Here is a 19,947-nt window from a genome sequence, read left to right on the forward strand (position 1 = left end):
TCATTCATTTTAGAGATAGGAATGCTAAAGCCCAAAGGTACTTTCATGGTCAATTATCTGGATGACATGCTAATACTTCCATTAACGAAAGAGAAGCAGAGGTTTCCATTAAACAAGTACAGTATATTCAATGAACTGGAGAAGTTCGTATCACCAAAAGATGACAATTATTCTTCATACCACAAGGGATCAAAAGGACATGGGCAAAAGGAACTAGTTTCTGAATACCATACTCTTACCAAGATCCAAGCACTAACCAACATGATATCATTTTGATAAATGCTGCTGCTGCTAAGTCGCTTCAGTCGTGTCTGACTCTGTGCGACCCCATAGATGGCAGCCCATCAGGCTCCCCCGTCCCTGGGATTCTCTAGGCAAGAACACTGGAGTGGGTTGCCATTTCCTTCTCCAATGCATAAAAGTGAAAAGTGAAAGTGAAATCGCTCAGTTGTGTCCGACTCTTCGCGACCCCATGGACTGCAGCCCACCAGGCTCCTCCATCCATGGGATTTTCCAGGCAAGAGTACTGGAGTGGGGTGCCATCTCCTTCTCTGTTTGATAAACGAAAAAAGCTCAATATTCATGAGTGATTCCAACCTTTTGAGATCTCTCCTATGTTTCCTTCACTTTCTAGCAGGGATGAGTCATAAACTCTGTTAAAGGGTCATGAAAGCCCATTAGTGTTTTTGTGAAAGTCCTGATGTTATAAGGCTACAAATGCAATTTTATAAAGGAGGCTTGCTCTATATACTACAGGAATCTATTTTAAAAAAAAGTGAGACTGCTTAAAACTATTTTTAAATCTTCATGTGGCCAATGTGCAATGTGACTGAAAGCACTTCTAATGTGTATTAACTGAATTCCAGATCATCTCTATTATGGGTTAAAATAAAACCAAAAAGGTTAACAAGGAGCAGCAAAATCTACACTGAGAAGGGGCTGATTAGTACTGTAAATCTGAAATGACAGTGCTCAAACATAACCGACTGTTCATCTCAAAGTCGTTATTTCATAAATTCAGTCGTGCACCAAACACACCAGGGACACTCTTAACAAATATTCAATGAGTGCCCACTATGTATAAAAGGACTGCCTGGACTGAAGGAGAGGACAGGAAAAAAGTCCTCTGTAGATCTCAGCCTCACCCTGGGAAGTGGTCGTAGTCAAAAAGTTAAGACATTAGGGAGTTAGAGGCAAAATAAAAAGAACCAGGGCGCCAGACCCCATCTGGTCCTGCAAATACTTTATCCTTATTAGAGTTTGTGAAATACTCAGTTTAATGGTTCCTCCTACAGTTTCACAGAACATACACATTTTAATTTAAATTACCTCTGCTTTGAAACTTGTGTAACTATTTGATAGTTTCAGAGTTAAATGTCGACAGAACATTCAATATCACATAATTCAAAAGTTCTCATAGGTGACAAAAATTAAGGCCCTTTGAGATTCATTCAACATCACAGTCAGTAGCAAAACTAGAACTAAAACCAGATCTGTTTCCGTGTCCATGACCTTTGATGCCTCTAGAGTAGGACAGGAAGGTGTCAAAAACTATGTTTGGAGGACTCCCCTGGTGGTCCAGTGGCTAAGACTCTAAGCTCCCACCGCAGAGGACCCAGGTTCAATCCCTGGTCAAGGAGCTAGATTCCACATGCCTGCAACTAAAGATCCCACATGCCTGCGACTAAGATCCTGCTTGCCACAGCTAAGACCCAGTGCAGCCAAATAAATAAAACATTTTTAAAGAAAAGAATTACATTTAGGAATCATACCTCTAAATACTTCAGAACTACATTAGCTTCAAATAGGATCATAATTTTCTCAAATAATTTCCTACCTCAATTAAATACTTACTGTAGCCTACATCAAATACTTTGTTACCAAACTGACCTCATAAAATGTTTACAGGAGGCCAGGAAAGTAAAAAGACCCAATATATCTATCCTGTGCAGTACAAACGTTCAAATCTGTCTATAAGTAATGTTCCAGATGTTCTCTATACATAACGACATCAATCTTTAAGTGTTGCATATGGCACATTAATTATTTATGTAATTAACAATTACTGGTTCTCAAACTCTTTGACCATGGCCGAGTAAAATTGTGTTTTAGGTTGCAATTCAGTATACATATGTGTTTGAGGACATGTTTTTAGAAAGAAACAATACATATTACATATTCTCACTCCTGTTTTCTATTCTATCCTATCTCAGTGTTTCAAAAAATTGTTGTCACCACCCACAAAGCTGAATTCCAACACATTAATGAGTGGTAATTTGCAAAACACCAACTTCGAAGGTTAGTTTTCATGATTAAGAAGTTTTTGAAGTCTCTAGAAGAATTTCAACCTCCCATGGGGTAGAGGTAGGGCGTGCTAAGTCTCTTCAGTCATGTCCGACTCTATGCAACTCTATGGGCTGTAGCCTGCTAGGCTCCTCTGTCTGTGGGATTCTCCAGGCAAGAATACTGGAGTAGATTCCCATGCCCTACTCCAGGGGGTCTTCCCAACCCAGGGATCAAACTCGTGTCTCTTAATCTCTTGCACCATCCTGCATTCTTTACCACTAGCGCCACCTGGGAAGTCCAGGAGTGGTAAAGATATAGGGCACACTCTCCGACATAAATCACAGCAGGCTCCTCTATGACCCAGCTCCCAGAGTATGGGAAATAAAAGCAAAAATAAACAAATGGGACCTAATTAAATTTAAAAGCTTTTGCACAACAAAGGAAACTGTAAGCAAGGTGAAAAGACAGCCTTCAGAACGGGAGAAAATAATAGCAAAAGAGGCAACTGACAAAGAATTAATCTCAAAAATATACCAGCAACTCCTGCAGCTCAATTCCAGAAAAATAAATGACCCAATCAAAAAATGGGCCAAAGAACTCAACAGACAGTTCTCCAAAGAAGACATACAGATGGCTAACAAACACATGAAAAGATGCTCAACATCACTCATTATCAGAGAAATGCAAATCAAAACCACTATGAGGTACCATTTCACGCCAGTCAGAATGGTTGCAATCCAAAAGTCTACAAGCAATAAATGCTGGAGAGGGTGTGGAGAGAAGGGAACCCTCTTACACTGTTGGTGGGAATGCAAACTAGTACAGCCACTATGGAGAACAGTGTGGAGATTCCTCAAAAAACTGGAAATAGAACTGCCATACGACCCAGCAATCCCACTGCTGGGCATACACACCGAGGAAATCAGAATTGAAAGAGACACATGTGCCCCAATGTTCATCGTAGCACTGCTTATAATAGCCAGGACATGGAAGCAACCTACATGTCCATCAGCAGATGAATGGATAAGAAAGCTGTGGTACAGATACACAATGGAATATTACTCAGCCATTAAAAAGAATACATTTGAATCAGTTCTAATGAGGTGGATGAAACTGGAGCCTATTATACAGAGTGAAGTAAGCCAGAAATAAAAACATCAATACAGTATACTAACACATATATATGGAATTTAGAAAGATGGTAACGATAACCCTATATGCGAGACAGCAAAAGAGACACAGATGTATAGAACAGTTTTTTGGACTCTGTGGGAGAGGGCGAAGATGGGATGATTTGGGAGAATGGTATTGAAACATGTATATTATCATATATAAGACAAATCACCAGTCCAGGTTCGATGCGTGAGAGAGGGTGCTTGGGGCTGGTGCACTGGGATGATCCAGAGGGATGAGATGGGGAGGGAGGGGGAAGGGGGGTTCAGGATGGGGAACAACACATGTACTCCCGTGGTGGATTCATGTCAATGTATGGCAAAACCACTACAATATTGTAAAGTAATTAGCCTCCAATTAAAATAAATAAATTTATATTTTTTAAAAAAAGAGATAGGGAAGTAACCAATTAAATCCACTCTTCCTTGAAAACTCCCAGAGACACTTCATGGAGCCCATGGATTCCATATAGTAAAATCGAAAACCACTGGCATACATGTCGGTGATGGACAGGAAAGCCTGGTGTGCTACAGTCCATGGGGTCACAAAGAGTCAGATACAACTGAGTGACTGAACTGACTGAAGACATAATGAAAACACAGCCCAGATATTTCTCAATAGCTATGATCGTCAAGAAAATTACAGCAAAACAAATCAGTAATTTGGAAATACAAAATTTTTATAAGGAATGGTATTACATTTAAATAATGGCAGTGATCAGAAAGAATTCTAAGTGACTAATTTGCTACTGGGAAATATGAGGCATAGGGAAGAATCAAGCCTGTAATTCTAAATTTATGAGCTCAGTATTTCAATATTTAAATTATTTATAAGTTAAATTTAAATAAATTTAAGTAATTTTTCTTCAAGCAAAATGATAAGAATAAAATTACATAATTCATTATGTTACCACTCTTTTGAGAATATCTTTTGATAACCTATCTAAATATGTAAAATAGAATAAATCTTTACTCCAAACTATGTTCTCTGGAGGCAAATAAAGACCAAGTTTAATAATATGCTTTCTAAGCTGATTATTCATTTTGGTATTTTTGCATAATTCATTATTTTTAGATTAATTCAACAGTCCTAAAATAATTGTAGCCTTCTAGATTGACAAATAGTTAATTTAAACAAGAACCCTTAATTTCGAATATTATCTAAGAATGTATGCAGACACCTATTTTTCTATTCAAAGATCAAAATTGAAAGCTGTCTGTGCATAAACACAAAACACAAGGTTCTCTGTACAAGGATAAAAGGTTCCATTCATGTGAGTCTGCATGTGCATGTGTGCATGTAAACAAGTCAAAGTCAAAAGTAAAAAAATTAAACAAACTGAAATGCAAATTTATACACTTTTGGCATCAAAATAGCACAAATGATAGAATCACTGATAAGATAGATGGTCAACAACTAGAAAAGTAAGAAATGAAGAACCCCAGGGTTAGTAGAAGGAAAGAAATCTTAAAAATTAGGGCAGAAATAAATGCAAAAGAAACAAAAGAGACCATAGCAAAAATCAACAAAGCCAAAAGCTGGTTCTTTGAAAGGATAAATAAAATTGACAAACCATTAGCCAGACTCATCAAGAAACAAAGGGAGAAAAATCAAATCAATAAAATTAGAAATGAAAATGGAGAGATCACAACAGACAACACAGAAATACAAAGGATCATAAGAGACTACTATCAGCAATTTTATGCCAATAAAATGGACAACATGGAAGAAATGGACAAATTCTTAGAAAAGTACAACTTTCCAAAACTCGACCAGAAAGAGAGAATCTTAACAGACCCATCACAAGCACGGAAATTGAAACTGTAATGAGAAATCTTCCAGCAAACAAAAGCCCAGGTCCAGACACCTTCACAGCTGAATTCTACCAAAAATTTAGAGAAGAGCTAACACCTATCCTACTCAAACTCTTCCAGAAAATTGCAGAGGAAGGTAAACTTCCAAACTCATTCTATGAGGCCACCATCACCCTAATACCAAAACCTGACAAAGATCCCACAAAAAAAGAAAACTACAGGCCAATATCACTGATGAACATAGATGCAAAAATCCTCAACAAAATTCTAGCAATCAGAATCCAACAACACATTAAAAAGATCATACACCTTGACCAAGTGGGCTTTATCCCAGGGATGCAAGGATTCTTCAATATCCGCAAATCAATCAATGTAATACACCACGTTAACAAATTGAAAAATAAAAACCATATGATTATCTCAATAGATGCAGAGAAAGCCTTTGACAAAATTCAACACCCATTTATGATAAAAACTCTCCAGAAAGCAGGAATAGAAGGAACATACCTCAACATAATAAAAGCTATATATGACAAACCCACAGCAAACATTATCCTCAATGGTGAAAAACTGAAAGCATTTCCCCTGAAGTCAGGAACAAGACAAGGGTGCCCACTTTCACCACTACTATTCAACATAGTTTTGGAAGTTTTGGCCACAGCAATCAGAGCAGAAAAAGAAATAAAAGGAATCCAAATTGGAAAAGAAGTAAAACTCTCACTGTTTGCAGATGACATGATTCTCTACATAGAAAACCCTAAAGACTCCACCAGAAAATTACTAGAGCTAATCAATAACTATAGTAAAGCTGCAGGATATAAAATCAACACACAGAAATCCCTTGCATTCCTATACACTAATAATGAGAAAACAGAAAAAGAAATTAAGGAAACAATTCCATTCACCATTGCAACGAAAAGAATAAAATACTTAGGAATATATCTACCTAAAGAAACTAAAGACCTATATATAGAAAACTATAAAACACTGGTGAAAGAAATCAAAGAGGACACTAATAGATGGGAGAAATATACCATGTTCATGGATCGGAAGAATCAATATAGTGAAAATGAGTATACTACCCAAAGCAATTTATAGATTCAATGCAATCCCTATCAAGCTACCAAAGGTATTTTTCACAGAGCTAGAACAAATAATTTCACAATTTGTATGGAAATACAAAAAACCTCAAATAGCCAAAGCAATCTTGAGAAAGAAGAATGGAACTGGAGGAATCAACCTGCCTGACTTCAGGCTCTACTACAAAGCCACAGTCATCAAGACAGTATGGTACTGGCACAAAGACAGAAATATAGATCAATGGAACAAAATAGAAAGCCCAGAGATAAATCCACGCACCTATGGACACCTTATCTTTGACAAAGGAGGCAAGAATATACAAAGGATTAAAGACAATCTCTTTAACAAGTGGTACTGGGAAAACTGGTCAACCACTGGTAAAAGAATGAAACTAGAACACTTTCTAACACCATACACAAAAATAAACTCAAAATGCATTAAAGATCTCAACGTAAGACCAGAAACTATAAAACTCCTAGAGGAGAACATAGGCAAAACACTCTCCGACATACATCACAGCAGGATCCTCTATGACCCACCTTCCAGAATATTGGAAATAAAAGCAAAAATAAACAAATGGGACCTAATTAAACTTAAAAGCTTCTGCACAACAAAGGAAACTATAAGCAAGGTGAAAAGACAGCCTTCAGAATGGGAGAAAATAATAGGAAATGAAGCAACTGACAAATAACTGATCTTAAAAATATACAAGCAACTCCTACAGCTCAATTCCAGATAAATAAATGACCCAATCAAAAAATGGGCCAAAGAACTAAACAGACATTTCTCCAAAGAAGACATACAGATGGTTAACAAACACATGAAAAGATGCTCAACATCATTCATTATCAGAGAAATGCAAATCAAAACCACAATGAGGTACCATATCACACCAGTCAGAATGGCTGCAATCCAAAAGTCTACAAGCAATAAATCCTGGAGAGGGTGTGGAGAAAAGGGAACCCTCTAACACTGTTGATGGGAATGCAAACTAGTACAACCATTATGGAGAACGGTGTGGAGATTCCTTAAAAAACTGGAAATAGAACTGCCTTATGACCCAGCAATCCCACTGCTGGGCATACACACCGAGGAAACCAGAATTGAAAAAGACACGTGTACCCCAATGTTCATCACAGCACTGCTTATAATAGCCAGGACATGGAAGCAACCTACATGTCCATCAGCAGATGAATGGATAAGAAAGCTGTGGTACATATACACAATGGAGTATTACTCAGCCATTAAAAAGAATACATTTGAATCAGTTCTAATGAAGTGGATGAAACTGGAGCCTATTATACAGAGTGAAGTAAGCCAGAAAGAAAAACACCAATACAGTATACTAACGCACATATATGGAATTTAGAAAGATGGTAACAATAACCCTGTATACGAGACAGCAAAAGAGACACTGATGTACAGAACAGTCTTTTGGACTCTGTGGGAGAGGGAGAGGGAGAGGGTGGGATGATTTGGGAGAATGGCATTGAAACATGTATAATATCATATATGAAACGAGTCGCCAGTCCAGGTTCGATGCACGATACTGGATGCTTGGGGCTGGTGCACTGGGACGACCCAGAGGGATGGTATGGGGAGGGAGGAGGGAGGAGGGGTCAGGATGGGGAACACGTATATACCTGTGGCAGATTCATGTTGATATATGGCAAAACCAATACAATATTGTAAAGTTAAACAATAAAATTTTAAAAAAGTAAAAAAAAAGATGGTCAATAAAATAAGATTTTTTTTAAAAACAAAAAGTCACTCAGTGCAACTCAAAAGTGCTTAGATTAATGAGCTGGTTAAAAGTAAATGCAAATAAGCATAATAACGGATTTTCTGTTATGAATAGGTAATACATCTACCTCAGAAGAGTGTTGTGAGAATTAGCTCAATTAATGTATTAAAAGTACTTACCTGGTACAGATGAACTTATCTGAAAGCAGAAATTGAGACACAAATGTAGAGAACAAACATATGGATACCAAGGAGGGAAGCGGGGGTGGGATGAGTTGGGATATTGGGATTGACATATATACACCCCTATGTACAAAATAGATAACTAATGAGAACCTACTATATAGCACAGGGAACTCTACTCAATGCTGTGTGGTGACCTAAATGGGAAGGAAATTTTAAACAAAGAGAGGGGATATATGTATACATATAACCGATTCACTCTGCTGTACAGCAGAAACACAACACTGTAAAGCAACTATATTCCAATTTTTTAAAAATGTATAAGTACATTGACAGAGATACACACAAAAGTCAATAATAAGGAATAAATGTGGTATTTAAAAAAAGCACTTACAAAAGAATCTAACACAGAATAAGCACAACTTAAGTGTTATTTAGTAGTAGTAGTCAACTCAAATGTCTTTTATAGCAACAAAATTTAACCCCAGAAATGTTGTTATTCTTGATTGCCTTTTAAAACCTGTTTCTCACTTACTCTTGCATCCTTGTCTCCAACGAAACAAATAACACGAAGAGATGGGACCCATCGCTTAAACTCGTTCATCCAGTTGTGTAAAGTCGATTTTGGAACTAAAACCATGTGAGGTCCAGGAATGTTTCGGTAATGTTTCAGATAACCAAGCAAAGCAATCGTCTGTAAAGTCTTACCAAGACCCTGCATTATCATCACAGAGAAAAAAAATCCATAATCATTTTTTATTTAATGAAACATTTGTTAGTAGCAACATTACAAAAGATTATCTGCCAAGTATCTCACATTGGGAAAAGTTAAAAGACTTTTTTTAAAGTGAATAACCATTCCAATTCAATACTTAGGCTGAGCACAAAAAGAAGCCAAGAACTTGCAGTTAGAAAGTTGCTCAACAAAGCAATTTTCTATTTAGGAGACTTTTACTCCTAAAGGAGTGAGCAACCCCTATCATTTTTTCTACTAGTTTGCAAAATTAGGAACTTTGTGTATTTCACAAAGACACATTTCCTTTATCAGCCTGCTTGGTGTTAGTGGTGGTGGTTTAGTCACAAAATGTCGGACACCCATAGCCCTCCAGGCTCCTCTGTCCATGGGATTTCCCAGGCAAGAATACTGGGATGGGTTGCCATTTCCTTCTCCAGGGGATCTTCCCAACCCAAGGATCAAACCCGCATCTCCTAGATCTCTTGCCCTGCAGGCTAATTCTTTACAGACTAAGCCACCAGGGAAGCCCAGTCAGCCTGCTTAGATACCACTCTTTCTTTCCCATTGCCCTCAACATTATTACAGCCCAGGTTTGAAATATTCAGACTCTGCATCTCAAGGAGTCTATAGCTCTATACTCGCATCTCATACCCTTGAGACCTAAGGAATTATAAGGGAACAAAACATAAAAGAACTTTGCAGCCAGAAAGGAACCTAGAAATCACTTAGTCCAGGTGACTTTAAAAAGAAAAATAATATACTAACACCCATGAACCCACTACCTAACCTACGGGAAAAGGAACTATGTCCTATGTCACATGACCTTTTAAAACACTTTCTGACTTTGTCTCTAGTCAAGGTACATATTTCTTTTATAAACCTAAGCTAAAAGCTATTTTTGTAGGCTTTATCCTGCCTGACATTTCACTTATGAGATGGGTTTTATGGATGTTATGCATTAAAATCTTAAAATGAAAAAAAAAACTTAAAATGTTTATACTCCTCAACCAAGTAATTCCGCTTCTAGAAATACTATGGAAATAATCTGAGAGGTGCAGAAAACTGAATTACAAGGGTTTTCATAATAGTATTATTAGACATCAAGTAGATACATATATATGAACCAATATATACTATATACATATATGTTATATATACTATATGTATATATTATACATCAACCAATCCATATGAAATGAATAAAATTATGTTACCTCCCTATAATTAATTATTATGCAGTAATTAACAATTATTTTTACCAAAATGTTTTAATTATGTGGAAAATATGTATGAAAGTGAAGAAATCAGAATACCAAATCATATATACAATACAACCTCAAATATGAAAAATAAATAAAACCAGAGGAAAAAGACTAAAAAGAAATATGCAAACTGTTACATATTGTTGTTTCTAAGTAATAAAAATAAAACTTGCTTTAAATTTTTTGCTGAGTTTTTCCCAAATTTTCTAGCATCATTAAACTTTCTCCTTTTTAATAATTAAAACATAACTGGTATCAGCACAAATTCAATATGAAATATCTTTAGTTAATTCCTGTTTAGACAGACTGCAGCCAAGAGGAGTTTGGGGCAAATAATCCTAGTCTTTCCGTTGTCCTGGAGAAGGAAATGGCACCCCCTTCAGGTATACTTGCTTGGGGAATCCCATGGAAAGAGGAGCCTGGGGAGCTACAATCCATGGAGTTGCAAACAATTAACTAAGCTCCTTCCTGCCTGAGCTGACTGCAGTTTTCAAGGACCTGCCACACACCTACCAGTTGCTTAGCCAGGGATGAGTACTTATGGAACCAACTACCACACTACAAGCTATGGAGCATAAATAGTCATGTTGCCCATATGGACAAGTGATTGCAAATATGGCTCCAGAGTCATATATAGTAGTATCACTACCCTCTCTTAAACCCCACCATATACATTTGGTCTTAAAATGTCAAACCAAGTCTTCATATACTCCTCTGACCTGCTGAATTAGCATCTTAAATGGCCTTACTTTTTCTCTTTGGTCATTTTTTTTTTTACACAGTGTGCCCTCAGAATCCACAGGTTTCACATCCAGGTATTCAACCAACCGCAGATCAAAATCCACAGAGGGCCCAACTGTGCTATGCCATTCTACATGAGGACTTGAGCTTCCACAGATTTTGGTATCCACGGGGAGTCCCTGAACCAATCTCCCCCATATATGGAGGGAAGACTGTATCTCCCAACAATCCTCAGCTCATTTCCTGACCCAGCTGGCACTCTACTATCAAGACTCAATACTGCTCTTCACTTTTTTGTTCTTTATTCCATCTATTCACACTTGGTTTGATCACACACAAAGGCATTTACATTCACTCATGCATGCATTCATTCATTTAGCATTTGGCTTTTAGCCCCACCTCAGTCCCAAAAGGATTTCAGGTAGCCTACAATGAAAACATGGAACATAAATCAATGGTCAAAGAGAAATAAAGAGGGCCAAGGAAAGTAAAAGGTAAAGAATAGGAAAAGGCACAAAGAACACAATGGGCAGACCATTAAAAGTTACACAGATGTTCCATTTCGGCGTTCACTATAGCTCTGAGCTCTTTGGAAGCCAAAGTGCAAATATCGACAAAAGTACAAGGAGGTTTTTTTTTAATACCATTTGAGGAAATTTCAATAACAAATTTAGGGGCCTGTAAAAGCATATGTTCCAGAGGTTAAACAATTCTAGACTTTACAAATACCTTGTATGTTACAGCTAAATAAAACATCTAGCCTCCGAACTCCAGGGCTGGTGGGAATTTCAGCTCAGGTATTTCAAATTTACATAAAATTATTGATAAGTGAGAATGTATTTTTAGCTACCAACGCCTTACCATTTCATCAGCCAAAATACCGTTGACTCCATTTTCATACAAAGAGATCAACCAGTTCAGTCCTCGAATCTGATAATCTCTCAGTGGTCCTCCTTTCACATCTGAAAAAAAAAAAAAATCAAGACGCACATACTTTCATTAGTACAACCAAGTAAAATTTTTCTAAAACTAAACTGAAAACAAAAAACACCAACATGATGAGGTACTTACACGAAGGTGACACTTCAAATCTAACACATACATTAGACGTTTTCCGACTCTCTGAGAGGAGCTCTTCATCTTCTTCCTGTTCTGTGCGCCTGTGACGGTAGCTGAAACAGAAAAAGACATATCTTCATATTCAATTCAAATGCTAAGGTGTCAATTAAGTCAGTATATTCTGTTAATATCTTTTACGAAAAAAAAGTTATCTAGAGTCTTGCATAAAAGTTGATAAAACCAGCTGACATTTTTATTGGTTGACTTCTATTGAGAAAAAAGTATTGTCTCTAAAAACATATTTACACAGGCGATAACCTTGTTTTTTAGACATAAAATCACACTAAATACATGAAGAAGGAAGGTAAATATGAAGGGCAGGAGGAAAGGAGGGAAGAAAGTTAGAGAGATGCCAACATACTCTCCAACAGAAATTAAGCTCTGCTTGTCATCTTTCTTTATTCGAGGGCGTCCCAATTTCATGTTCAGAGGAGATGTTGGAGATTTCTGTGCTGAAGGTTGAATGAAATGTGCAAAAAGCTCTGTCTGCTTCAGTAAAAATTCAAATCTCTTTGCTCGATCTGCTTTCTAATTTACAAGACAAAAGAAAAAGTAATGATTTCCTTTTCTGTTCTTTCAAAATTCAACAAATACACACATTGCACTTAATTTGTACTACACTCTAAGTACTTTAAACATACTAACTCATTTAATTCTTTTAATAAATCTATGAGGTAGGTACTAGTATCATCCCTGGTTTGATGCAGGATACAGGATGCTTGGGGCTGGTGCACTAGGATGACCCAGAGGGATGGTATGGGAAGGGAGGTGGGAGGGGGGTTCAGGACTGGGGACACGTGTACACCCAGGGCAGATTCATGTTGATGTATGGCAAAACCAATACAATATTGTAAAATAATTAGCCTCCAATTAAAATAAAAATTAATAAATAAAAATAAAACTGAGGCACACAAAGGGTAAGTAACTTGCCCAAGCTCCCACAGCTAATAAGGAGAATTTGGAAATGGTATTTTCAGATTGTTTGAATAGAAGCCAAGTGATCTGACAGGCTTAATAAATGCCTCAATAATAAGTATTCTGCTTAAAGTATTGGGGTCAAAAAGCAAATTCTGAATGGTTTGGAAAGCCAAGAATTTTCATCTAGAAATAATTTAAAACTCAGAATACAGTGTCATCTTCTCTCAAAATATTTTCAATGCTTTGGTACAATACTTTTCTCTGTTCAAGTACAGTGATCTGCAGAATTGTGGTTTATGCTAAGAGTATATAAAGTTTCTCCTGAAAGTGAGGATTTAGAGAAAAAATACACACACACACATATAAGTGAAACAGTTAATACACATTAGCAATTCAGAAGTGTATGTTATAAATTCTAAATACATTTTAAAAGGTCATATAGCTTATAAAAATAAACGCAGTAAAATTTTTTCACTAAAAACATCTTAAAAGATCAAAAGACTATTATTCCAGATAAAAAAAAAAAACAAAGGTGATTTTTTAATTCCCAGTCACTTTCTAACCACAGGGTAGACAATATTTGATTACCAATGAAGAATGCATAATTAATAACATAAGAATCTTCCAAGAATTCATTACCATAAATACAAGAATTAGACAAATACATTCAAACCAGTAGCTGGAAGGAGGCCAAAATCTTTCCATTTTATGTTATCCTCACTGGAATGTTGTTTCTAGAGTTGTTAAAACATTAACTTGTCCATGTTAGATGTGGCCTTAAGCGTTAAGGCACTGAGTTCTGTAAAATCACTACAAATGACCGAAAAATGTACTTCATCTCTACTTACTTTCAAAAACAACCCCTTGACAAAAAAAAAAAAAAAATCCAGTTCCAGCTACCCATTTATTTCTCTTTTCAGTTAACCAAGTTCACTGGTTTTGAAAGATCCCAAGGCATAAAAGTCCAGTTAAAATTAAAGCTAAAATATGAGTTTTGGTGAGTAAAAATTAAATAATGAAATGTACAGCAAAGCGCTAGGTAGGTGTATCTAAGGTTATATTGCTTAAATGTGTAATATTTTCATGCACTGGGCAAATAGCCTTCCCTCAAAAACATGTATTACATGTTTCATAATATGAAGCATTCATTCACATATCCAGAGCAAAGAGAGAGAGAGGAAAAGAAATACCAGGCTGGTTTTGTGACCTGCTTTCTCTCAGCCATACTGATATTGCCACTTATATTTTCACTTTGTGGATAAAATATTTCTAGCATAAAACATCCTATTATGGGGTAAAGAGGGCTAAACAAAAATGAAGAGATGTGGCTTCTGGTCTCAACTATTCCATATCATTTCTCTGATACTCTATTTCCTCATCTGAAAATGAGGAGATTCATTTATCCAACAAAAATCTATTATGATGGATTATATATTAAATTACTTTTGAATTCTAAAGCCTATAATTCTGTATTCATCATATACACACATGTATTTTTTAATCTTTCACATCTCCTCTATAAAAATCAACTACTGTATTCACTCTTCTACCCAAGAACATATTTACCATTTTCTCTTCATATTCTGGATCCATTTCCTTTTCAGATTTAGAAGCTTTAACAGCAAGTTTGAGTTGAAATGGAGAAACGTTTTTCTAGAATTTCAAAGAAAATAAATCATCAAATTGCAAAGCAAGGTCAGCATTCTCATTTGAAGAAAATAAAAAGTAATTAAATACTAAATAAATAAATCCACATGGGCCATGCATGGACCAATGATGAGAGCATGTCATGAACAGGGCTTATGATTAATCCAGTTCTGTGCACCTGAGGTCCAATTAAAAAAAATCCAAAGAATTGTAAAGCCAGAGAAATAATACTAATTAAAAACCAAAAGGTGGGAAAATGAGCCTTTTCACCTATTGTGTAAAGTGAAAGAAGTGCATAACCACTCAAGAGGAGATTCAAAAGCTAGGATATTTTCAACCACAAACCAAAGAATTCAAAGAAAGTAAATATTAATTCTCAAAGGTACTTCTTTATGTAATGGAAAGAAGCCAAACTTTCATGAGAAAAGACTGTGGTTTCTGCTCCTGAAAAGATGTAATTTTTTAATAGTTTTTATATTTTAATTAGAACATTAAAACTTTTATGTACTGCAGTGTGATCATTTATATTTGAAACAATCAAACAGTAGCTTCAAACTTCTGGTTTATGTTAATTTTCTCCAACTGGACAGAAAACCTTTTAAAAGTATATACATGAATATCTTGTAGAAGCAGTTTCTCAGGGCTATTAATTGTTAACCTTTGATATTTAAAACACTGTAATTTAGTGAATAGTAACATAAATCAGCTACTTTAGAATACTGAAATTATCTAGAGGGTTATGTCATGTACCCTATCCTTTTTAAAGACAAGCTTGTACTTATAAACAGATATGTAGAATACACCTCCATCCCTGTAAGAAATCAAGAAATAAAATGATACAAATATAAATCTACCCATTAGTACCAAATTAGAGGGCATTCAAGTTTTAACACAGACTGCAAATTCAAAATACAAATCTGTGAAAACTAAAGAAATTATGTCCATTTGAGCATTACTTTTTTTTTTTTTTTTCAGGAACATACTGTTCCTGAAAGCTTGGGTCATAAATCAATAGAAGAATGTGATCTTAAACAAGAAAAATCTGGCTCGGGTAGTTAATAAATGTTTTCCAACATTTATTAAAATTTCTATTTTGAGGAAATCCAAACTAAGATTATGGAATTTGACCCTGATCAGGGTTCTCCTTTGGAGCACTGATTAGATACTGTCCAGTTATTCTTAGCCCAAATAACAGCCGTCTTGATTTACAGCATCTCATATGTATATATGTGGGATGTTTTGAATGTAATTCTGGATGGATGAGAATAAAAACTACTAAAATGCCCTTAATAACACACTTTCAAACTGTCACATATGCTAGAAACTCTCTTTATTTTCTAAGCAAAAAGTAAAAAAAAAAATGGATAAGAAAATCCTTTATCATTCCTTGAAAAGCTAAATAAAATCTACAAGTTTCAAAAATTACCTCTCAAATACACAAGTATATATCTAATAATGTGGAATGCAAATTTCATTTACAGAAAACTAAAACTTTAATATTAGAAAAACACTTGTTACTTTTCTCCTTGCCTTGTAGTAGAGTATCATAAAATTTTAATTATATGATAATTAAAATTCCTAATTGTGAGCACTGCCATTTAAAGCAGTAGGCAATTACTTAATTGGCACTATCTTTCACAACAAATTTTAAAATACCTACCTTCAAAACCTTTCCATTTTTGTATGTGTATGTTTTTGCAAATATACCTCTCATCCTAGGAAATATAAAAGGTGACTAAGATATTCTAATGAATTCCTTATGGGTTTTCTCATTTGGTAGTCTAGATGCTATAAGAATGCAGCACAAGGTCACCAAGATGTCCTGTTTAAAGACCATGACCTTTTTTTTGACATTTTCATTACCAAAAATACCAACTCCAATTGTCATGGCATTGGGTTATCCAACTGCTACTTAGAAAAAGAAGTTCAAGAACCAGAAGGTTAAAAAAAAAAAAAAAGAACCAGAAGGTAAGCAAAAATACCCTTCTTAGCTAAATGTCAGAAGACAATCCACTCTCATCTATTTTATGCATCATGAAAATGCTCTCATTCAGAGCCTATTTTCTTTTATTTAATATATACACAATTCCAGCGTGATTGATAATCTGGCTTCCTATTCTACAGAGAGTAAAAGCAGCAGCAAACGACTTGGGAACCACCATTTGAAGAAGACACCCTGGCAACAGCAAGAGGAATGGCCGAAGCCCAGGACTGAAACTTCAGTTCCACTGCAGGAATAGCCCTTCTGCTGGGTGTTCAGGTGATTTCCCTCTCCCTTTTGGATCACTTGTAATTTTGTACATTACATTTGTTTTATTTGAAATGTTGTGTTACATCTATGTCCTTTATCATAACAGAGGATGAGATGGTTGGACGGCATCACCAACTCAATGGACATGAGTTTGAGCAAACTCCGGGAGATGGTGAAAGACAGGGAAGTCTGGCATGCTGCAGTCCATGGGGTCGCAAAGAGTTGGACACCACTGAGTGACTGAACAACAACAGTCTGACAATTGAGGGAGGAGACTGAAACATTATGAAAAAAATCAACACAATATTGAAGTGTCTGGGAGATGGTTATTTAATTGAGGGGAAACAACCTCCTAGGTCTTAAATGCCTTTGTATCACTGTCAGAATACAATAACTGACACACGTAAGAAAAAGGCATTTAATCTGCACTTTTAGGACACCAGTTAAGGCGTCAAGGCAGCATGTAAATATTTAGAATGGGGGTAGGTACCAGATTACTTTATTTGAAGGAATGGTACAAATGAAAGCACTTAAGCAGATGTTCTGGCTATTCAGATTTTCAAGGAAAAATTAAAAATAAAAAAGCAGCAGTGACTAAAGTAGTAAACTTCAGATATCCAGGAAGTAAGTTCCAGGCAGCATCTCATTTCCCTGTGCTGAACGGACAGATGAGGTACTATTCGGGCAATTTCTGATGAGGCCACCGAGTTATAGCAATATCTATGCCTCAATTCAGTGATTATACAGGTTTTCTATTGATTCCCAATCTCTTCACAATCCAAAAAATTTAATCCACCCTGGAAATTCGACAACCTTGATTGCCGTTCAAAAGACGGGTGAGCACTTACATTCGTCCAGTCTAGGGAATAAAAGGCACCTAGACACACTGCTGAATTTCCCAACATTGATTTATATTGATGCTTGGTATTTGGCCCAGCTTTAATCACTGATATTGTCTTACCGATCCAAGTACCACACAGATCTTGAAATGCGTGTGTTTTCTATGGTTTTCACTTAGCACTACAACTGTCTTTCTGTTTAGTCAACCTTGTAATAGTAAAATATGTCACTTAAGCAACTGCTGAATTTAAAATTACTCTAATTCAGGGTGAAAGGTGTCAATTTCCCTCAAAAGCTTTTCATTTGGTCGTATAATATCATATAATGATTCAGACAAAGCCACTGGAGATCGCTAAAGCATAATTCTAATTACCTACCTTTTTTAAAAATTGCGATACGTCTACTCGTAAATGGAAAAAAATCCAGCCATAAGCAATTTTATTATACATGAAAAATCCTTATGCCCCATCCTATTCATTATCTTAATTTTTTCAGCGAGTTTCCTAGTTTTCATTTGCACGTCTCGGTCCATACGACATATGCCTTACGGAGATAATACATATTTTTCTGGATCTGGCTTTAATAGGTGTCAGAGCGGTCCCCTTATGTACAGTAGCAGCAGTTCATCCTGGCGACGCTGGGTTTAAAAAAAAATTAAAAAAAAAAAAAAACCTGCGTGTGTCCAGGAGCCAGCAGCGCCCACTAGGAAAGAGAGGCGGAAGCCTGGAAGGCTTGGGGCCGGATTGGGGGACCATTTGGGTGGCCCTGGAGTGAAACACTATACCGTCGGGGGCGGGGCAGGAGAGGGTGAGGGTGCACACGTTGGAAATTTTCCTAAGTCAGCGTCCACGGTGCCTCAGTTTGGGGTTTGGATTGGAAGGGGGCGGGGGTACAACGCCGAGAGCTCATTTTCTCGGGGTGACACCCCCGCCTCACTCAGCAGGCGGGGACCAAACGAACAAGAGATGATTTTTTTTCTCTTTTTCCCCTGCCACCCAAGAGGCCGACACTGCCAATCAAAGATGTAAAAGTCTCTCCTCTCGTCCTCCGCCTCCCCACCACCGGCACCTGGAAATTCAAATTTTAAAAAAATAAGCCTCCGGCAAACCCCCTTTTGCGCGAGTGTGGGATTGAAGGGCCCAGATTTCCCAGGCAGAGGCCGACGGGAAGGGGGGGAGAGAGAGCGAGAGGAGAGGGAGAGGCGGAGGCTTTTTCCTGCACGGCCCCATCCCCCACCCCGTTACCCCAGTTCCGGGAACGCGAAGGGGGCCGGGGGCTGTCGGGGGGCTCCCCAGCACCCCAGCCACGGGATAACGGGAACCAGTCACCCCGCGCTGCACCCGCGCCCCGCCCCCGCCCTCCCGGCGGCGAGAAGGGAAGGGGGAGGGGAGCGAAGCCCAGACTGTTCCGCCGCCCCCACCCCGCACGCCCGCAGCCCCCAGCCCCGCCGAGCTCTGCGGGTACCTGTCGGCGCCCAAAGGTCAAGGTTTCGGCCCCTCGGAGGGGCCCGGCGCAGGATTTGTCCACCGCATACACACCCCCTTCCTATTTACCTCCTTCTTCTTCTCGCCCTTCTCCGTGGCCACGGTGGCTTCGGTGGCCGCGGTGGCCGCGGCGGCCGCTCCCTCCTCCTTAGAGGTGGACGGCCCCGGCTGATCGTCCTCTATGAGCACGATCGCGGCGGTAGCATCAGAGGCTGCCACGGTGCCTGCCACTGCGGCGGTGTCCGGCTCCATGGCGTTGGAGCGGGAACGAGGAGGGGGACGAACAAGGGGACGAGGGCTCCGGGGCGGCGGCAGTGTCTGCACTGGAACGAGCTGGATGGAGCAGGGGTGGGGAATCACTCGCTTCCAACCCCTTCGCTCGGGCCCCCCTTCTTTAAATAACCCTCAACCCTGCCCCACTTCCGTCCACCCACCCTACGTCATGGCCTCCCCCCGTCACCCTCCCCCCTTCCTCCACCCCCCCCCCAACGATCGCGAGACTCCCCCTCCCCACTCGGAGCCCGGGCGGCCCCGCACGACCAACTGTTGCCTGAGCGTGGGGCGCGGACAGGGGTGGAGGCGGGAACCCACAGCCCGCGGCCCCCTGAAAATCTCGCTCCCCACACGCCCCCAACAGTCAGCCCGAGCTCCCCTCGCAGATGTGTGCAGA

At 38.2% G+C, this 19,947-nt stretch overlaps 1 protein-coding gene and 1 non-coding gene across 7 annotated transcripts in view; one reads left to right on the forward strand and one right to left on the reverse strand.

Annotated features, from left to right (window-relative positions):
* The window catches only part of SMARCA1 (SWI/SNF related, matrix associated, actin dependent regulator of chromatin, subfamily a, member 1), a 73,081-nt gene extending 53,377 nt beyond the window's left edge, over positions 1–19,704 (reverse strand). For 4 of the 6 annotated variants that reach the window (XM_061407872.1, XM_061407875.1, XM_061407874.1 and 1 more), the window contains exons 1-6: positions 19,347–19,684; positions 14,622–14,708; positions 12,499–12,665; positions 12,090–12,190; positions 11,880–11,980; positions 8,815–8,994 (exon numbers count right to left, since the gene is read on the reverse strand). In XM_061407872.1, the coding sequence (XP_061263856.1) occupies positions 8,815–8,994; positions 11,880–11,980; positions 12,090–12,190; positions 12,499–12,665; positions 14,622–14,708; positions 19,347–19,529 (819 nt within the window). In that variant the 5' untranslated portion in view covers positions 19,530–19,684. Of the gene's footprint in view, positions 1–8,814; positions 8,995–11,879; positions 11,981–12,089; positions 12,191–12,498; positions 12,666–14,621; positions 14,709–19,346 lie in introns of all 6 variants that reach the window. The other 2 variants (XM_061407871.1, XM_061407876.1) reach the window with 2 other exon arrangements.
* On the forward strand, positions 14,822–14,892 carry LOC133243621 (small nucleolar RNA SNORD112). The gene has a single exon (XR_009735171.1). It is a non-coding gene; the product is annotated as a small nucleolar RNA SNORD112 (small nucleolar RNA).
* Positions 19,705–19,947: the final 243 nt, after the last annotated feature.

The sequence above is a fragment of the Bos javanicus genome, chromosome X (genome assembly GCF_032452875.1).
Source record: "Bos javanicus breed banteng chromosome X, ARS-OSU_banteng_1.0, whole genome shotgun sequence".
NCBI lineage: Eukaryota > Metazoa > Chordata > Mammalia > Artiodactyla > Bovidae > Bos > Bos javanicus.